The 21,544-nt window shown below is 54.3% G+C and overlaps 1 protein-coding gene across 1 annotated transcript; it reads right to left on the bottom strand.

Moving 5' to 3' along the window:
* Positions 1 to 725: 725 nt before the first annotated feature.
* On the bottom strand, positions 726 to 1,767 carry CUNH11orf96 (chromosome unknown C11orf96 homolog). The gene has a single exon (XM_040638704.1). It carries the CDS (start codon positions 1,673 to 1,675, stop codon positions 1,304 to 1,306), a length of 372 nt encoding a protein of 123 aa, XP_040494638.1. The 5' UTR covers positions 1,676 to 1,767; the 3' UTR covers positions 726 to 1,303.
* Between the last annotated feature and the right edge of the window lie 19,777 nt (positions 1,768 to 21,544).

Raw genomic sequence — 21,544 nt, 5'->3', positions numbered from 1 at the left:
GACTGCGCCGCCACTACTTTCCGTGTGACCTCTCCCTCTCCCCTAAGTTTGTTTTCTCATCTGTAAACAGAGGGGGTGGGAAGACTCCGTGGTACCCAAACGCCCTTCAGGCTCTGATCAAAGACATGCCCCACCCTCCTGAAGAGCCCTGAAGAGGGGCAAGGAGGCTGGAGAAAGGCACCGAAGAACCGAAATGGCTGATTTCTGCTTGGGGCAGTGCAGGGGCACCCGGCACGGCGCTGAATCAGCGCGGGGGACACGCGGCACTCTGTCGGGTCCCACCACCCAAATATCCCCGCCTAGGTCGCCCGCTGCCCACCCGCCGCCTTGAAGGGGCGCCGAGAGAGTGGGGTCTTCTGCGGTGAATGAGGGACGATGACCCTGACCCGGCCTCCCTGAGAGGTCAACCGCACCAAGGAAGGTTCTCTCCGTCCTCCCAGCGCTGACCTTCGCGTGGCGGGCTGCTTCGCTCCATCCCGGACGCCGGCGATGGGACACAGAGCAAGGAGGCAGGAGCGCTCTGCGCAGGGTGTGGATCCACTTGGGGAGGCGGGTAATGGCCCCGGACACCGCGGGCGCGACCTCGTTCCGGTGATTGAAGCTTGTGGAGTTACCTCCACCCGGGGATTCCTGGCCCCCCACTCCAGCCACATCCTTCTCCCACCTCCCCCAGTCTCGGGAGCCTGGGCCCCGAAGGTTCAAGAAGTCAAGAGCCTGGAGAAATGCACTGTGCAAATATATCGACTTTATTTGTCTCCGTTCGGGAGCCTCACAGACATATCCAAGTAAAAAGATCGTTAAATAAACGCCGTCAGCCATCGCAATGCAAAAATAAATATCAATCCTCCGGCCGCAGCAGCAGCTGCGCTGCGCCCCAAGTCCCATCAGCCGCGCCTAACAATTATAAAAGTGTTCAGCGAGAGTGTGTTGGAGTGAGTGTGAACGGGTCTGCGCTGGGGGGCACGGTGGAGCGGTGTGCAAAATCGGACTTGCAAACCATCAGACAAGGGCGTGGAGCGGCTCGCGGGGAAGCCCCGGCGACCCAGGGCCAACTCAGCGCGGGGCGCCTCCCGCACACACTCACGGCAGAGTCCGTACTGGGAAGAGTTAAAAAATAAACATTTACAAGGGCAAAGAAAGCGGCCCCCCTCCCCGGCACCCCCGTGCGCTCCAGCCCTGGACCCGCGCTGCGCGGGGCGCGCAGTGCAGTTCGCAGCCCTGCGAGAGGTCCCGATCCTCGCGGGTCCCCGGGGCGCGGGCCCTCTGGGGCTCGGTTCGCGGGTCCCCGGGCGGGCGGCGCCCCTCACAGGGCCGAGTCGGAGTCGCTGGAGTCCAGGCTGTTCCTCAGTTTGCAGCTGCTGAGCTGCTCCCTCTGCAGCGACAGGCTCTGCGTGCTGCGGCGCAGGCACTCCAGGCTCTGCAGGAACGACTTCTTGGCCTTTTCCTCCTCCATGGGGGACACCCCTTCCTCCTCCACTTCTTGGATCTCGTCGAAGGTCACCGGCTGCGTCTTGAAGCGGGACTGGCGCGGCCGCCGCAGCCGGCCCTTGCCCTTGGACAGCTTGGCGGGCCGCACGGGCTGCGGGAACTCGTCGGCCAGGCACACGAAGTGCGGCATCACCGCCTGGTAGCTGGAGCAGATGCCCATCAGCTCGCCGGGCTTGGCGGCCGCCATGGCACTGCCGGCGTCTTCGGGGCCGGGCGGCTGGGCGCTGGGGCTCTCGGGGGGCGGCCGCTGCGCCGGGGCCCCCCGGGAGGCAGCAGCCTGGGGCTCGCCGGGCGGGGGATCCAAATCTGCTGCGGGGCGGCGGCGGCCCTCGCGGGCCCGGGGCGGCGGTCCTCGGGAGGGCGGGCGGGAGGGCCCGTCGGGGGGCGCGGGGCTCGGCGCGCGCTGCTGGGCTGCGCTCCCGGGCGCTCGCCGCCGCGGCTGTCACCGTCTGCCCCGCGGCGGCCCGGCCAGCCGCTTATATAGCCCGCTCCTGCCCACACGGCCGCGAGCTCGGATGACAGCGAATGCCATTTAAAGCGTGCGCGCCCCGCGCCCTTCCGCCTGACGTCGCCCCGCCGCTCTGGGAAAGTAACGGCCCTTTCCCCAGCGCCGCCCGCCCGCCCCCAGCCAACCCGGCTCCGGAAGGCAGGCCCCGCCCGCGGGGTTCCGGGAGCATCCGAGGCCCCAGGAGCACGCCGCGGGGCGGGGTGGCCGGAGAGCCGGCGGGGGGCAGAAGGGGGTGGGGGGCTCGGATCGGCCGCACTGTGCTGCCACTGCCCGTCTGGGGATCCCCAAGTTCGTACAGACCGTGGCGGCCGCGGCGGCGCAGGTCCCCTTCCCCCTCCCCAATCCCAAACGCACACCCTCAAGTCGCTCGCTGGTGATTCCGCCGCGGGTTCTGCGTCGGGCGCGTGCTGGAGGCAGCTCGCAGCCCTCCTCGCATCGGGGAGAGCGGGGCGCGGGGAGAGACGGGGCACCTGGCTCCCCAGAACTGAGTTCAGAGAAAGGGTTGGGTTTCTTCTCTGGATCTTTGTCACCCCTCCCCAGACAAACGGAAATCCATATACACACACAAACACGCACAAAGCCGTACATGAATAAAAACACACCCCTATTATTCCATCCCGGTTCTTCCCTTCCCTAGCCGTCTTCTGTCTCCTCACAACCCCACCCCCAAGTTCCTCGGCGCTAGGCCCCCCTAGTCCTGCTCAGAAGAATGACACTTGGATAGGCACTAATAACAATGATAATAACTACAATCTGGAGAGCTTTACTCCAAGCCAGCCAGTGAGCTTCGTTTTACATATATTACCCTACTTAATCTTCATAACAGCCCTGTGAGGTAATTGGTATTCTCCCAAATTTACATATGAGATAGTGGAGACACAGAGAGGATAAGTAGCTAGTCCTCCAGTGACGGATGGAAGCAGGTGGAGTAGACTGCACAGCGGGCGCTATTATGGTCCCGAGCTGAGGGCTGGTACCCGCCAGTGCCCCTGGGGCTTCTAAGAGCAGGTCCCCTGGTTTCCCTGACTCCCAAGAAGGAACTGTGAGCACTGCCCCAGACCACATGGGCCTCAAGGGTGGCAGGCAGAGGGCCCAGCTCACCCTGCCTCCATCTTCCCCACAGGCACCCAGCTAGGCTCACAGGGCCATGGGAAAAGGAGGGAATCAATGGGATTTGGCCTCCATTCCTTCCACAGCCATTCAACACATTCATTAAGGACCTACTGTGTCCCAGCTCAGGAGTCACATTCCAGTGGGTGGGGCAGACAATAAATACCCAAACAAGACCGTGTTTTTGGGTGGTGTGAGAGGGATGCAGATGGAGAAAGGTGCAGAAGGGGTGGCCAGGAAAGACTTCTCAGTGTAGGTGATATTTAAGGTGACCCTGAGGGACAATAAGATCACTGCTACATGCTTAATATGGGCCATGCTCTGAGTACATTTTATGCCTTACTCCTCTCCACAGCCCTCAGAAACAAATACTTTCATTACTGTCCTTTATGCATAGAAAAGCTAAGCAACTTACTCAAGGTCACACAGCTAGTAAGCAGCAGAGCTGAGATTCAAACCCAGGTGACTTAGCTCCTAAGCCCTCACTCTTAACTTACCCTGAAGCCCTTTGCCCTTGGAGTACAAAGAAGGAACCAGAGTGTGACCAAGTGAGAGAAGTGTGTTTCGGGCAAAGGGAACCCTAGGGCAAAGGCACCAAGGCGGGGAAGAGCTCGTGAGAAAAGCCATGTGGCTAAAGCAGAGTGGGAAGGGGGGATGAGAAGTAGGGACAGTCACGGAAGGCCTTGACAGCCACGTTAAGGAGACAGCATTTTATTCTAAGGGCAACAATAGCGCACTGGAGAGTTTGGAACAGGGAGCGACATGCTCCAATTCATGTTTTTAAGAGCTCGCTCCAGCTGCCATGTGAAGTGTGGACTGGAGAGGGGTGGGGAAGAAGCAGGGAACCCACTTACAAGATCATGACATCACCCCCAGGTACAAGACACTGAAGGCACGGACTGGGTGAAGACAGTGGAGAGGGAAAGAAAAGGTCAGATTTGGGATGTGTCTGAAGATAGAATGAGAGGACTTGCTGATGGATTAGATGGGGCAGTGGGAGGCATCGAGTTTGACTTTTATGGATTTGGACTGAGCAAGTGTTAGATGGGGACGAGAAGGTTGGAAAGGGGTAGGGCCACTGTGGAGTCTGCTGGCTAGCCATCAAAATCCTCCACCTATGGGGGCGAGGCCTGGAATGCTCCTAGCAGAAGTATATCGCGCGAGAGAAAAGGTAATCTTAAGGCAATCGTATTTGGGATTTTCTTTTAACAGCGGCTTAGCAATACTCTAATACAGAAATTGGTACCAGGAATGCAAAGCTGCCATTTGTAAAAATGCTAACATCTGTGGCACTGGCTTGGCCAACAGGTGGTGAGCAGTACGGAAACCAGGAGTGGAGGATGGAAAGCTGGTGACCTTTGTTACGCTGTGACAAAACATTTATGAAAAACATTACCTGTGTTAATTCAGAAGACGGACCACATGCCTACTGAGCCTGTAATTCTAGAAAAATGGCTGGAAAGAGCTAAAAATATTTGCACATGTTAGCTGCTCAGTGATGTTTTTAGCCAGCTACCCCAGGAATGAGATTGGCTAGTTTACAAGAAGAGATGACCAGAAGGGGAGATAATACAGAGAACTGCTATTGTCAGGGCTGGAACGCCCAGCTGGTTTTGTCCAAAGAGCAGAAGATTAGGCTGTCGTGGCTTGCAGCCTCTCTCCAAGCTTGTCCATGAGGCCATGCAGCAGGATCACTCCTGTAGCGAAGTATTATATTAGCACTGTTGCCTTGTCATTCAAGTCCATTATTTTAGATGCCTTTAGGATAACTTTCATTTAAAATGAGAGAGAGAGGGGAGTTGGGCAAGGCAGACAGACTTAATAACTCCAACAAGAAAGGAGCTCTGGGTGTGGTTGCTGGCACGTGAAACTGACTAAAGGCAGACCAAGTTTTTGAAGGAATTATTATTATCAACAAAATTGCAAGGCTGGACTTCAAAAGCCCATGATTCTTCCAGCCCAAATACGCACTGAAAGAAGACAGACTTTCAGTACCCCTGCAGGGCGGTCGTGGAGAGTAATAAACAAGAAGGAATTTGCCAAGGGCAAAGTCAGTCAAGGGCCAGGGAAACACAGGGCCAGAACCTCCTCCACCACCAGGGCAGGGAAGGCCTCATGGTTCTAGAAGGGGAACTGTGGCAGAGACTGCTAGCTGTCCATCAGCTGGGTCACATTTCCCAGCTTCCCTTGCAGCTAAGGTGGGGCCATATGTCAAAAGAATCATCTCTGCAATGTCAGCAGAAGTCAATGGTTTGACTTCTGCCCCACTTGTGTAAGAGGAAATTCCCACCCTGAGCTTCCATGTTTTTCCTCTTACCGACTGGAAGAGTGGTTACCAGAGAGACCCTGGATCCTTCGTGTTAGTCTGGATCCCTACATGACCCTGTGGGGCAGAGCTATCTACCGACCTGAAATACTTCCCTTGGAGCTATTACATGAGAAAGCAGTCAACTGAATATTTTTAAACTGCTCGAATTTCAGGTCTCTATTATATCGACTCAGCTTTGTCCTAACCAAGAGAGCCATTAGACATCCAAGGTCACGTGTGACACTGGAAGAACTCAGGGGAGAGGTGAGGGATGGAGTAGCAGTTTGGGAGTCTTCAGGGTACAGATGGGAGAGTGGGTGAAAGCCCACCTTCCAGAGAAAGAAGGCTGGGACCAGCCAACACTAGGGGGCAGATGAGCCAGTCAAGGACTCAGAGAAGCAACGTCCAACAGGGTTAAGACAGAAACCAGGAGAACATGACACAATGTATGAGAAGGATGTTTCTAGAAGGAGGAAGATGATTAGAACGCCAGTCCAGACACAGGTCCTTGCCAGCTCTACCTGAACTTCCTGTGTGGCCTGGGACAAGCCACTAATCTCTCTGTACTGTAGAGGTCTCAGCTCAAATGCTGCCCCATCAGAGCTGCCTTCCCTGGCCACCCTATTCCAGGTTGTCCCTCGGTCATATGCCACTAACTAAAAGGCCTTCTCACCTGTTTGTTCCCCTCAACAGTGTTGTCTGCCTTCCCCACCAGCCTGCCAGCCTCCACCTCTCCCCAGCAGCCAGGCCAGCGCTGGCACACCGCAGGTCCTCGCGAGTGGACGCCACCCTGCGCCTCATCTCCCCGTGACCTCTGCTCCCACGGCTCCTGGCAACACCATCTCCACCAGGGCTTCCTTCCCAATATGCACAGCTTCTCCAGACCCCAAATCCCCAAGCCAGGGACTGGGGCACCCGAGGTCACCCCTCTTAGCTTCCCTGGATAGAAGACTCCCCATCCCCAACTCCAACCCCAGGGGGTTGAAAGTAGGAAAGAGGCCCTTGGCTCATAGCAACAGTCCCAGTTTAGCAACCAGCTCGGCCCTCTTCACTTCCCCTCCACTGCAAGTCTGGCCCTGCTCACAGGGGGCTTCCAGGAAGAGAAGAGGGGGGGCAGAGAGATGGTCCTCCCCTCAAGGACAGCATCTGAGCTCCATATCACTTAGAGTCCTCTGTGGACCACTGACCTCCCCCAACCCCACCTACGGATCTCTACCTCTTAGGCTGCCTCCAGGACCAACCCCAGCCCTAGGTGGCCTTTTCAAACATGCTCTGCCCTCCAGATCCGCAGGAGTCAGCCAAGGGCCACTGTCGGGTCAGGTGAACACAGAGCTAGATCCCAGCCCCTCTGTCCTGAGCTCATTCTGTGACCTTGAGTAGGTCCTACTCTCTGAGACTCCCTTTTCGCACCTCAACGCATAAGTAATGCTGCTGGGAGACCAAGATGAGTGTATGGAAAGCACCCAGCAGAGTGCCCAGCATGTCTGAAGCATGAGAATCAAGTTCTTTTCCTGTTCATTATCTCATGCTCAAACCTACCCAGCCCCCCAAGATGGCTGAGAAGAGGGACCAGGAAGCTCCTGCTCCATAGGGTGTTTGAGGGTTTGAGTGACTTATCCTCTCTGCCTGACTCACAAGGTAAAGGAGGAAGCCAGAAACAGCCATGTCAAGCTCTAAGCAACTAAGTAACATCTCCATCGTACGGTGTTACTGCCAGTGCCCACAGGTGGTCCTGGGGGGCAGCAGGGGATATCAGCCTCCTTCAACAGAACCCCCAGCACATATCTACTACCTTCTTCCAAGGTGCATGGGGGGTATGGGGTGACAGCCAGTGAGAGCTGCATGTGTTGAGGAGCAGTGGGCAGATCTGGGGGCCCTGTGGGGTCTGCCCAGGCATCAGGGCCTGGGCTCTGTTGCCCTCTGAGCCTTGCTGAGTTTGCTGGGTCAGGGTGGGCTTTGCCAGGACAGGCTAAGTTGCCCCCCCAGGCCCAATGGGGCAGAGGATAGCCATTAAAGGGGAAGAAGGATGGTCCCTTTTCTTAGTAGGCTTGTAGCCCTGGGATTACAGAGGAAGGACATACAAATGTCATCTGTTGAATATTTACTATGTGCCTGGCGTTCTGCCAATGGTGCCTTGCATGTACCTCACCTAAAATCACCCTCACGGTGTCCTTTGAGGGGGAGCCTATCACCCCATTTTGCAGATGAGGTCTCTGGTGCTTTGTAGCTCACCAGGGTCACTCTCAGTGCTACGTGCAGCACTGGAAACCAGGTAGGTGTGCCTGACCCAGAAAGCAGTGCTCCTCACCTGTACCACCCCATCTCCCTGTCCCTCCGATGGGATGGGAACAGCACCGGCCAAGTCAGACGCCCAGGATGCGTAGCCACTCCATCACCCCGGTACTCTGTCGCCTCGAACCAGCTGCTTCCTACCTCTGAGCCTTGATTTCCCTATCTGTGATGTGAGGAGGCCAGACTCCATTACTGGGGGCCCACCGGGCTCAGACATTTTAGAATCCTCAGGAGGATCAGGGATGAGGTGACCCGTTCTCAAGAAGGAGACGCTTCCTCTTGAGCCAGAGAGTGGCAAACAGCCCGGGGCAAGGCTGCGGAGGAAGGCTTGCTTCCACGGAGGAGGTTGCTGGGGGAGCAGATGGGGCAGGAAGATGGCAGCAGACTGGGGTGGGGGGGGGCTTGTGCCACAACCTCCTCCACCGTCCCCACCCACACTTTGGCTTTTGGGCAGAGCCTGGGTTTAAAAACAGCAACCACCAGTTCTTCAGCTAGTAACAGGGCTTTGTTTCCAAGGGAGCCTGCAGGACCCTAGCCCAAGTCGGATGGGAGCAGGGATGCCGAGTCCGTCCTGGGGTGCAGACAGGCCACGAGCCAGGGAGGCCACAGAGCGAAGCAGAAAGAACCGGGTTGGGGCAGTTCTGCTCCCAGATGCTCCTCTGCTTCCTGGGGGGGGGGGCAGGAGGGTAAGGCCCCTTCCTGTGACTGCTTTGCCACCCTGGCATGGACTGATTGCCAGCTAGAAGTCTTGGTCAGCTGGCTTTCCCCCTACACTCACTCAGAAGTCTCCCCAGAGTCGATCTCATGCCTCCAAGGGCTGAATGAGGTGATGGTTATTCCAGATGTTGCTGTTTGGGTCAGTCTGCACTATGGGTGTATCTGGCCCAGCCACTGTGTGTGTGTGTGTGTGTGTGTGTGTGTGTACACACACGTGTGTGCATGCATCTGGATGTGTGTAGGTGGGACGCAAATGTGAATATGGCATAAGGGGTGGGGAGGGGTCAGCAACAAACAAAGCCTCTGTGGCGGGGGCCTTACTTGCCTCCTGAGCCCACCCTCACCTCCTGCTGATGCCACTCTGCCCCCCAGCGAGCCTTCCATACAAAGCCTGTGACTTCAGGATCTTACCAACTGCTTCTGCCTCACTCAGAATTAGCACTTCGTCTGGTACGAGTGTGAGCATAAAAGTGTTTTGATAATTTTGCTGGAGGGTTGCCATGACAATCCCCGGCAAGCTCCAAGAGGGGGTGTCTGGTGCGCACGGGAGGGAGAGAGAGACAGGAAGAGAGGAAGAGAGCCCAAGAGACAGAGAGAGGGACAGAGAGAGGCAGGGAGAAGAGCCAGGGAGACCCCCGGTGATATCCCCAAGTCAGAGCTTCAGCCCGAATTCAGCACCCGCACCCCAGTGGCCCCATTCATGCCGCAATGAGCTCACTATCTAATCTGGGCCTCACTGTAGACGGTGCAGTGGGATACCAGCTGCTGGCAGGCAGGCTGCCAGAGCTGGCAGGGTAGAGCTCGTCCCACCGGCGGAGGCACGCGGGCACCCTCCACTCTCAGGATGAGCCCCAGGGAATACCAGGCTGGAGTGGAGGCAGGGAGATGTTTAGGGACTCAGAGGGAGCCAGAGCCCAGGGAAGCCTCCCAAGAATCATGCCCAGCCTATAGGCCTGGCTCTGCTGATGTGGCTAATGGCAGCACATTTCCCTGCCAGGAGCCTGCTTCCTGGCACAGCTTGGGCTGTCCAGAGGCCGTGCTTCTGTTTTTCTTACATGCTTTCTTGCAGGTCTGAGTGTCCCTCTCCAGGGACCACTGGCCTGAGAAACTACATGGATAAGGATGAAATTCCACATCATCTGTGGCCCTTAAGCTTTGCAGAGCTGGTCTTTCCCCCTCTGGCTAAAGCAGAGATATCTCCGCTACCTTTTGAGATGAGGTCATAGAGGCCCAGAAAGGGGTGGGAGCTAGAACAAGATCCCACACCAAGTAGCAATGCAGAGGCAGAGTCAGGATGGAACCCAGCCCTGGACCGTACCCCAGCCTCACTGTCCTCAGGGAAGACAGGTTCTCCGGAATGGGCCCATCTGGCACTACCCCCTTCACGTATGGACAGGGAAATTGAGGCCCACAGACATCCCTCAGCTAATCAGCATAAAGCCAGGGCTTGCAGCCTCAGATCCGGAGAAATTTTCACTGACTTTACAGAACCACCAGCCAGCCCCATGGGCTCCCTAAAGCAAGCCTTGGGGACTTATTTATGTTCCTGGGTTAAAGTGCCAGCCTCTGCCTTGGAAGAAGAGCCTTCGGGTTATTGCCAAAACAGAGCAGAGGGCAGCTGGAGCTGGAACACAGAGGCAAGGAGGTCAGCGGTTTGCCCGGGCACTGCTGAGTTCCGGCTGCATAAGGAAGTCTCTCGCAAAGGGCCTCCCGGCCTCTGCTATGGGAGCTGTGTGGCCTTGGGCTGTGGGAGCCCCAGTTTCTGCAGCTGTTGAGAGCCCAGGAGCCCTCAGAGAAACTGCTTTCTAAGCTCTGGGAAGCAGCTGCCTGGAACTGCAGTCTCGGAGATCAGAGGTATCCTCACGCCTGTCTCCAGCTTGGCTTACATCTACCTTTCAATTATTTACCAGCACGGTGGGGGGTGGGGGGGGCACCAACAGGAAAGTGCTGTGGGCTCTGAAGACAACCTGCACAGATGACTTTCCTGCAGCCTCAGTAATAGGCAACAGCACGAGAATAAGCAAACAGCATCTCAAGACTGCCTGCTTAGATACCCTGGTTTTGGTGTTTGCTAGAAAGTTCTTCTCACCACTCTGTGATTGTGGAAGCCTCACGCCTGCCCCATCCTTCTCCTGGACCAAACTAGATGATTTATTAAAACATACTGAGGTAAATCCAGCCCTGTAGGAGGGTGAATTTTTAAACAGAGTCCAAGAAATTAGTGTCAAAAAGATGCCCTTTCACGTAATGTGTTCTGAGCCTGGCCTTGAGACAGGGCACACTGCCACCCTTGTAAAAAGCTACTGGCCTACTTTGGGGGTCCAGAGATTCTATTCTCCTCAAGCCCTGCCTATCTTCCTCCTCAGACACGGCCTCGGGCTGCCTAGTGGACAAGAGATGCTTGCTGTGCCCCAGTCTATCTGCATGTTGTGGACATGGTAGGGTGTGGGGGGGCAGTTACTCCCAGGGTACCCAACTTCAGGTAGCCTCTCTCTGATGTTGCCCCACCTGTCACCAGCCATGGAAGACATCTCCTCTGTCTTTCTTCAAGGCACCAGCTGCCATTTCTACAGCTGTTCTCTCACAGGACACACAAGGGCTGGGATGTAAAGGAATGAATTTTTCCTGAGTACCTACCTCATGCCAGTCACAAACAAGAAGCACCCTGAACCTAACATTGCACCCTTCAGCTTACCCTCTGAGATAGGTGTTACTACCTCCAAGCTTCAGTTAGGCAACAGACTCAGAGATATTCCAGAACTTTCCCAAGGCCACACAGCCCAGCAGAGACAGAGATAGAGCTGGGATTTGCTCCCAGGTCCACCAGTCGCCAAAGCTCTTCTCATCCGTGTCATTCCCATGACAGTGGCTCCTGAACCTGACCAGGGAGGGGTTCAGTGGGAGGAAGGACAGAGGAAGGATGAAGAGGGCTGGGCCTGGGTAAGAGTCTGGAACTCTCACTGGGAGCCAGGCTCCACTCCCCACAGCTCTTCCAGAAAGTGTCCTGTGGGCCAAGCAGTAGAGCTGGGTGGGGCAGGGAGGGGAGTATGGATGACATCCAAACCCCCTCGTGTCATGTGAAGATGCAGGAGAAGGCCTGGGTGCCCCTCCGCATGCACGATGACGCCCCAGGATGCAAGACAGAGCAGGCGGCGCGCGGCCAGACCGCGGATGCGCCAGAGCCTCGCACCGTGACCTCAAAGCAGCGCACTCCAACACCTCCGTCAAGAGTGTCCAGCACGTAAGACTGGAAACCACTGTTCACAGATACAGAGAAGGAAACCACAAAGGCTTGGCTGATGGGGGTCGTGAGGCCAGAGTAAATGGAACAGAACTGCAGGCTGCCAGAAGAGAAAGGAATCTTCCAGATGAGCTGGGGCAGTGTTTTTTAAACCAAGAGGCGTGACTCATTAGTGGGCCATACCAACAGTTAGGGGGCCATGGCCAGCATTTTGTAATGATACACAATAGTACAGAAAATGGAAGAGTAAACACATGTAATAAAATCCTGTTTCATGAAGCTTTAGTTTTAAACAGGGTGTGTGTGTGGTGTGTGTGTGTGTGTAAACTTTTTTTTTTTTTTTTTTTTACCATGGGTTCTGGTCAAAAAGCTCCAAAAAACATCAAGCCCTGTATTCTGTAGATGGGGAACTGGGGCCAAGGGCAGGAAAAGGCTTGGCCCAGAGTCCAGACACAGGACAAGAACCAGCTCCTGATGCTTGGACACTACTTCCCTGCAGTCACAGGCTGCCTTTCAGAGGCCTGACTTCTCACTAATCTTTCAACCTTAGACACTATCAGCCTTGGCCACTCTTACCCTATGTTGTTCCCAGGCTAGAGTAGGAAGAATTCAGGGCTTCACGTGGCAGTGCTGTGACAGAACACCCTCAGGCCCTTCTTCCTCTAGGCTGGTCCTACTCTGGCTGTTTCTCTGCTTCCTTTCCTCCCCCGCCTCCCTCTCGATGGAAACACCCCAGAACCAGGGCCCTTTCGCACTCCCTCCCGCCTCCACAAACGCCCCTGTGCAGCCACCTCCCCGGTCTCTCCTGGCCATGCTGGGCCCTCTCTTCCCAGAAGACCCTGTCCTAGACCTGTCTACACACAGGTGACTCCAGCTCCACTGGCCAGGAGATCTGCCCAAGGCCCAGGGTGAGCCTCACCCCACCCTGCCCCCAGGTCCCAGGACTTTCCTTCACATCTACACACTATCTGATAAGAGCTGCCCTACATACACACCTCACACTCACTTCTTACAACAACCCTGTTTTATAGGCGGAAACACTCAGGCTAAGGAATTTGCCAAAGACCACACAGCTGTCAGCGGAGCAGCGTGCTCTAGAAGCAGGTCTACACGGCCCCAACATGTATGGCTCGGCATTACCCTGCCTGGCTGATTCCTGGCAGACTTTCCCCCAAAGCATCCTGGGTTGGGCGGGAAGACGACAGCAAGGGGACGGGAGTGAGTATCTCCCACTTCACACTGCAAGGAGGAAACGACTGCTCCACTCTCAGGACGGCAGAACACTGGAAAGGCAGCACCCACCTCCTGAGCCCCTTTCTTCCCCCAGAAGAGCGGCACTGACTTCTCTGAGAGGGAAGCTTGGAAGAAGGAACCGGGTTAGGGGAATCTCTTTCCTCGCAGGCTCAGGGGGGTTGGCAGCTGGTAGGGACAGGGCTTGCTGTGCTGCTTCCCGAACAGGGTGCCCCATGTGCCCCAGGGTGCCCCTAGACTTGGTGAAGGAATAGCGAGAATTCTGAATGTGATCATGGCTATAAGCCAAGGTCTCCCATCCGGCTTTATCAGTAAGAACACTGGTGTTTTGACCTCATCGCTGAGTCCTGTGTCTGTTTTTCTTTTGCTTCAGCACACATGGCGAGAAAGGGTGTTATCAGCACCAAAGAGCCCAACATCTTTTCTCCTCCGCTCTCCTGGGGGTCCCCACCAGGCCACACATACACATCTCTCTGCTTGGGCTTCTGCCCGGTGGATCCTCCCACCTGCAGCCCCATGCCTCACTCCCTCCTGAAAACTGTTCCCAGCCCTGTGTGGCTCCCAGGCCCGATTCAGGCTCCTCTCCCTCCCTCACTGTCCCTCCTCTAGCTCCTCTCCCCGCCTCCCCAAGCCCTGGACACAAGCCACCTAGGACCCCCACGGTTATTTCCCAATCCTCCCCATTCTCCCAGGGCCTCCTCCACCAGGCAACCTTTCCTGACCACCACCCCAAAGTACATCTTCTGTTCCTCCCAGCCCTGCAGCCCTCATTGTCAGGGCCCCTTGCTTCACAGTCACCTTGTCATGGAGACGTTTCAAGCGTGTGTCTTGTTTTCTCAACAAATGACAGATCTGACCTCAATGCTAATGCTGTCCAAGATATCCTGAGTGTTTGCTTGCTCTGCGCAGGGCACGGACAGCTTCTCCTTTACGGAGAGAAGCTCTGGAGAATACTGAGTGCAGGGCCTGGCACGTTACTGGTGCTCAATGCACAGCATGAGTTTCTCGGATACACTCAGACACCACTGGTCGGAGGAGAAGTCGGAGCCACCTTTTTGGGAAGCCATTTACACGATTGATTCAAGGCCTTAGAAATAGGCACCGCCTTCCAAATCCAGGGCCAGGCAAGGACCCCACTTTTAGGAGTGAATTCTAAGTGCACAAAGGTTTAGCCACAGGACTTTAGCCGTGTAAGTGGAGGGGTGGTGCTTCTTGTTCTTCAACAGTAAAATGGGGATAAAAATAGTTCTTGGTCTCTGGGCTGCTGTGAGGGTTAATAAATCATGAGTTAATATACGTAAAGCACTTAACACAATGCCTGGCACCGTATCCAGGCTCTATAAAAACGTTCCCTGTTCTTTTTATTTGAATTGAAGTCTGAACGAGGCCAAATCCTGGGCTCTTCGCTACGACACCGCCCTGCCTCCCCCTATTCCCCTCTCCTGCATTCTAAAAACAACAGATCAGTTACTAATAATAGCAAACACCACCCCGACATCAACAACGATCTAAACATCCAACATACTGGGACTGGTTACCCAACGCAACATATACAATCCTATGCAGCCATTCAAAACCATGTTATGGGACAGCAATTAATGTCATGCACTCATGTTCTTAATAAATAAGAAAAGGCTACAAAATGATGAGTTCAGTATGAAGTTGTGTTGTTTTTTTTTACGGATACAAATATGCAGAAAAAATACACTGCAAAATGTGAAGAGCTGTTGTCTCTGGTTGTAAAGTTACAAGTGATTTTCCTTTTTGTCTTCCTTTTTAATTTCTTGCAAAAAACATGTACTCCTTTTCTAGTTAGAAATAATAACTAATTTTGAGAAAGAAAATAAAAGCCACACTGGCTTCCTTCTATCTGTAATAGAAGGGATCGTGTCCTCCTTTTATACATTCCCACTGTAGCTAACACACAATCTTCAGACATAAAAGCCCTGGTCTTGAACAGAATTCCAGCCTCGCAATCTTGTTTAATCTTCCAGGCCAAGGCGTTCTGTACAGAATTTAGAAACCGCCAGCAAGGACAAGAAAACAATGTGACTGGTAGGGGTGCGCCTGAGCCTGGTTGGGTGACCTGTCCCCCGGGGCTGGGAAAGCTCAAACACTGCCCTGAGGGGAAAGAGACAGTGAAATTAGGCCAGCAATGGTGCATTAGGAGACCAATCACCTGGGGAGCATGTGGCAGGGCTGCTGAGAGTGAGCGGAGCTTTGACTGGAGGCCACTTTGGCATCTGGCATCTCTCATCAGCTTGGTCTAAAGAACTCCCAGGAGACGTGTAAATGCCACTGGATCTTAATATGGTGGATAATTTTCATTTTGCTCCTCCTCCCAAAGCTTCTGGGCCTCCCCTCACAGACTGCAACAGAGGTGTGGACACTCAGGGAGCCTGCCAAGAGGAAAGGTGGGGTCACAGGGCCATTGGTCAGCTGCAGAGGAATCACTCACCCAGCAGGAGGGTCAGGGCTGGAGTCAGTAGGGCATGTGGAAGGAGCCACCTATGACATGACGTTACTAAGCACATTACTGTCAGGAGTGTGACATTCGAGACCTCGCGACCCTCCCAAAACTTCGGAGAGGTGGCTGCTTCTGTGTCCATCGCGCAGCTGAGGGAACAGCCTTAGGGCTGTCTGGTCCAAGGTGACTCAACTAGAAAGGTCAGAGTGGGACTCAAGCCCCGGTCCGTCTCACTCAAACTGAGGCTTCTTCCCCAAGAGCTGTGGCAGTAATTCTGACAGCTGTGGAGGCTGGGCCAGTCGTGGGGTGTCATGGCGGCTCCCTAATCCGCCCCGTGCCTGCAGCACCAGAAGAGGGGGCACGCCCCCTTGCAAGCCCGAATCTAGGCCAGTCTTGCCTGAAGCTGTCCCACTCCCTGGCCTCATAAGCTGGTGCAGGGCTTGGCTTGCACTTTTTTCGGCAGGAGGAGGCTACCTCCAGCTGCAGCAGGGACTCTTGACATGTATTGAGCCACCGGGCCAGTGCGGCGCAGAGCCGGTCAATACCACTCCTTGGAGGCCTGCCCCACAGGCACTGTGACTTTCTGGTTGATCTGTGTCTGTGTTCCCTCCAGTCACCAGGTGCTGCTTTTAGCTAGAAATCTCAGAGGAGGTCACGGAATCCGAGTGGTGGAAAGATAGTGGCCTAGGCACTTGATATGGGTCTTCATGCTGGTTCTGCCTTACCAGCTGGGTGTCCCTGGCATGAGCACCCCTGGAACTTGCCTTCCTCATCTGTCCAATGGGGAGAGCAGGTCCTAACCTATACCCTCACGGTACTTTGGGAGACAGAGGGCAAGGCATTCGCAAGAGTTCACTGCTCTCCTCTCCGGCCCACCTCTTCCCTGCTGGAGGAGGCAGACTGGGGGAGACGGGGGCAGTTGAGAGGGAAGCCAGACATTTTGACTCCCCCTTGATTTCTTGCCTCTGGGCTAGCTGTCCTTTCCCCTTCACTGCAGGTGAATGGAGACTAAAAGCTACTATCAGAGAGGGTGCTGGGGAAAAATGAGTGGCTAATCCCTTAGACATTTTCAGAGGAAACATTCCAGAAAAGTTTTCTCTAACCAACAAGGGCACAGGAAAACACTTCCCCTGAGTCCTGCCTGGGTGGCCTGCAGCCTGAACGCACTTGGGCCAGAGTTTGGGAAGCACCCCCACCCCTGTGGCATCCTTTATCCACCCATCCCACGTTCTTCAGGCAGGGAGGATATAGCCCTCAACCCAGAATTGTTTTTTGGAGGTGTGGATTCCCTTCCTAGAGGGCCCCACCCATGCCCATTCTCTAAGTACAGACAAGAAGGGCAGGGTGGGAGCCAGTGGCATAGAGACAGACTCGGTCATCACAGCACCTGTAGAAGGGCCTGGAAAGTGGCTTCCTCCCTCTTGGACGGTGGTGGTGGGGTGTGGGGGGGCAGCCCTACAGACTCTGCCATTTGCTGCAGCAGGCAACATTTTGGCCACATCTAGCCAAGCGGGTGCATGCGTTCTGATGGCCTTTTCAGGGGGCGTCTGGATCATCACATGGGCTGCTCGGCAGGCCCTTCCTGCAGTGGGCGGCTAAGTGCAACCTGATCACACAGCCCCTCCAGAGCCCACTTCTTTTTGCCTCCTGCCCCAGGGGAAAAGCTCCCAGGCTCCCAGGCTGAGATTGGTGTCTCTATGCTGTTTCTGGTGAAGGGACCAAGAAAGCAGTCCCTCCAGCCCCAGGAGACACTGGCTGCAGCTGTCCCCCATGCCTGGGGCCAGGGCTGGGGAAAGCCCAAAGACAGCACAGAAGGCCTGCTGACAAGCAGCCCTGTAGGCCGCTTCCAGCCAACCCCGGGACACCAGATTTCAGGATCTGATCATCTTCTAGGTACATGTTCCTCCACCTGATTAAAAAACAAAACAACGACCGCATTAGGGTCACTTTTAGGAAGAAGTCAGATTAGGGATGTAATAGGCCCAAAATAGTTGTTTTTGTTTTAAGGGTTATGTATTTTAGAGAGAGAGCATGCTCACGTGCACACCCAAGCTCAAGAGTGGGGGCAGAGGGAGACACTCGAGCAGACTCTGTGCTGAGTGCCAAGCCCAATGCGGGGACTGATCTCATGACCCATGAGATCATGACCTGCACGGAAACCAAGAGCTGGATGCTTAACCAGCGGAGCCACCCAGGCACCCCCAAGCCCAACACAGCACTCTGTAAACTCCCTTGTGGCTTTCACCTTTCCTTCCCGTCCAGAAACCTATAATTTGTGTCCAGGGTTAAAAGCTAGTGGGGTCAGAGGCCAGGATCCTGCCTGAGCATGCCCACACTTCTGGAGGCCCCATGAGAAAAGGGACTGTCCCTGGTGTTCAGGAAATGTGAGGGGTGGGGGTGGGTGACAGCACTGACATCACTGTAATGACAACGCTGTCACACAAACCTCGGTCGGCATGGAGCTGGCTCACTTGAGAAAGCAATCTTCTCGGTAATGCTGGCTACAAATGTCCCACCTCACTTACCCTGCCTTCCTGTACTGCTCTCCGACACTAGGCCCCTCGCTCAGCTTTAACACTAAAAAATAGCCCCGCCCAACAGGGGGCTCTGTTCACAGGCTGGAAAGGCATTTGTAAATTGGCGCAGCAGTACTACGCCAGCTGGAAAAGGCACCCTTAGTCTGTGTTCCACTCTAATAAATAAACAGCAACGTCATTTCCCTGTTGACCCTCAGACACAGGAATCACCATATCTAAGACTGGATTCCAGCAGCACAAAACTGGCCAGAGCCTCCCGTGAGGGTTCTTTCCAAAGAGAAAATGGGGAGGGGGAAGGGGACAGTTGTTGACTAGGTCCTTCGGAGGAGAGCGAGTGGGTGGAACCATGTATACCTAAAGATTTAAACAAACAGAATGCATCACTATGGAAACATTCGGCTTTTTCAAAAGCATTGTTCAGAAAAATAAAGCAATCAAGACTTCAGATTCAACATTTTACAAGTGTTTATGACCAGAAAAGGCAAAGTGGGTCTTGGATATTCTGCAGCCAAGTAAAAGCTGCCAGAACTCAAGGAAGAAATATTCCCAGCAGGGCAGGGACCCATCATGTGTCAAGGATTTCTCTAGTCCTCCAACTGGCGCGTTCCGCTCAGTGCAGGACCCACTTCACTCTGTTGGGGTTGCCATGACACAATTCAGGAGACAGGGCCACTTGCTGACCCAGTCCAGGCGGACCTGCCACACACTAGGGCAAGGTCATATCAGCCACGGAGGCCACACAGAGTGAACGCCACAAGGAAATGTCAGGTTTATGAGCTCGCGCGAGCTCCAAACTTATCAGCAACTGTCCATGCCACCGGAGTTAGTGGTTCAGTCAGTAATGCAGATCAGGATTTCAATACGGAGGATACGATCTGAGGCTGGGTGCGCGCTGTTCCAAGGCAAGCTGCCTGTTGGCAAGACACTTTTGGTGTACAACCCGACCCGTTTCTTTGGGGTGTCTGTTGACCACAGTCGGGCTGTTGTTAAGTATCACGAAGAAGCCTGACGCTGAGTTTGGGCGTCATAGAGAGCCCCCAGATATACTCACAGGTAAGCACGAAGAGAGGAAAGGACCATGCATCCACCTCAGAGGGTTTGCTGGGATACGATCAGGAAACACTGTTCTGGGTCACTGGAAGGCTGGATGAGTATTAATCTAACTTGCCAGAAACTGGATTCTCTCCCCCCAAAACGAGCTTCCTTAAATGGCCAATTATGAGTCCAGTTGGCAGCACGGTTTCTGACTAGGAGCTAATGTTGATCAGGAAGAGAGACGCAGACGCCTGCCCTCACACACAGGAAAGCCAGAGGACAAACCAGGAGGCCTGGGAGGCAGCTCTGCCCGTGGGGTCCCAGGCTGAGCTGGGCGGCCAGCTCCGCAGGAGCAAGCATGGAGGTTCAGGCTCTCAGAGAGGCCCGGTAAACTATTCTGCCTACATTCATCACGGCAGAGGGAAAAGCACGCAGTTTAAGGATTCACCTGTGGTTTGAATTCTGGTTCTGCTGCTTCGAAGTCCTATTAAATCACCTACCCCTTCCTGGGGGGCTCAGCTGCCTGGTGGCTACAATGGGAAGAGCATCTCTTTCCTACATGGCTGTGAGGGAGGATGAGGGATTACGTAGAAAAAGCTTCCAGGACAGTTCCTGGCAGGTGATTAAAGCTCAAAAAAAGGGAGCAAAAAAACTAGAGCTGTTTTTCTTCATGCTACATTGTTATATTTGCTTCCTCTGCTTTACAAGTAATGCTGGCGAAGCAGATCGGCCCCTAACTCCTAGTGAAGATGTACGGCCAGTAAAACTCAGCCACAGGCTGGCGCAGTCGCGGAGCACCCTCGGCCAGGTTCCGACCGTTCCTGTGCAGTCCTCGACCCTGTGCTCTAACTCTGTGGCAAGTGCCTGCTTGTCATTTCAAAAGGGGCATTATCTTAGTGGTTAAAAAAGGTGGGGAGGGTAGTTCTAGCACTGGCCGGCAAGAAACAAAAGCGAAGACTGCTGCTCTCAGCTGAAGATGCCCAGGCGGAGGCTCGGGCCGTCGGCTGTCGAGTAGGAATCCAGTTCCCCGACAGCCATGGAAGCGATGAGTGAAGAGATCAAATGTGCAGCTGACATAAGGGGAGGCCATGACCCTACATTAGGAGGGATGCCGTAAGACCGGGAACCATCTGCCAGTTCTTTCGTCTGTGGGAGGGGAAGAGGAATTTCCCAAAGTCATGCATCAAACTCACAACGGAAGCTGGCTGTACCACCCTGGCCAGGTTTTGTTTAATAGGAAAACAGCTAGGAATTAGAGGTTTTATTTGACTTTTATGGTGATTTGCATCACCTTCACTGAAAGGCTTGGTGTGATGCTCAGATTTTATAAAGCATTTAGTATTTGTTACAGAAAGGAGCTATCCACATGAAAAAAAAAATGTTTTAAGTGTGTGGGGGAGTGGGGGAACCCCAATGCGAGAAGCCAGAAAGCCTGTCAGAAAGCAGAGCCCGACAGGCCTGGTGTTGCATCTGAGTTCTAGGGAAGAGCCTGGCCAGTTTTTGGCACTTTACCATCCCCGAGGCCATCCGTCTTCTAGCACGGAATGGAAACAAGATCAAAAGAAGGCTCTGTACATTCTCCCAGCAGGCAGCTACAGAAACGCTAACTCTCTTGCCCTGTTTTCACCCATCTGATTCCATTCTCTTTCTCTCAAGTTTTCCCTATCTTGGTTTGGAATCAATCTGGCACAGTGCTCCTAAGTCAAGAGGTCAAGAAGACATGTGATTTTATGATGCAAGAAAGGGCAGCCACTCTGTTCTGTTTTGGGAACCCTGATGACATCATGGACTAACCACTGAATCTCAGGAACTTGTGTCTAAGAGAGCATTGAGTCAGAAGAAAGCTTTCGTCACAGGGCTCCTGGAACTTAAAGCAAAGACAACTATTAGGTGACTGAGCCCATCCCCAGAGGACTGCTCCTGCTCTCTCTGGCCCGGGTTTAAATGACTCAAGTCATTCTCTAGGGGAAACCCATCTATGTGGGACAGCTGTCACTAGCAGGACATTTGTTGCTCTTCAGCCTAAATTTCTCATGACATCACTCAAAGACTTCTCCCTCTGAGGGGGCAGTTTTCTCTCGTATTACAAGCATCCAGGCGGCTGCCTGAAGATGGCTGGGTTACAGGACACGGCCTCCACTCTTTATTCAGTGGCATGTAACCTGTCTAGGTCTGTCCCAGGAAGGAGACTAGGTTAAATAAAGTGCTCCCAGAATATGCAGCATTCCATTATGAAAGCACACAAGCCAAGATGTTGAGGAGTCAAGGCGGACTTCCACGAGGCTCTGTGAGGCCACTTTGTTTGGGTTTCGGCAGCTGTCTGCCTGCGGAGGGCTCCAGAGTCACTGACGCGTATTTATGTCCTACTTCCTGAAGTCACAAGGAACAAACACGTGCACATCTACCCTGGAGGCAAAGCCCATTCACACAGCCTCAAATGAAGCAGGGAGGGCAGGAGAGAAACTGCTTACGGACAAAATCACCTGTGAGCACAGCCACAGCAGGTTTTAATTTGCCTGAAGAAGATATGTGATTTCAAGATGTGATGAGGGAGTACTGTTCCCGCAGTAAACACAGTATGAACATGAAC

Source organism: Ursus maritimus, unplaced genomic scaffold (assembly GCF_017311325.1).
Source record: "Ursus maritimus isolate PB19 unplaced genomic scaffold, ASM1731132v1 scaffold_23, whole genome shotgun sequence".
Lineage (NCBI taxonomy): Eukaryota > Metazoa > Chordata > Mammalia > Carnivora > Ursidae > Ursus > Ursus maritimus.
This window is presented reverse-complemented; position numbering and strand designations above follow the sequence as displayed.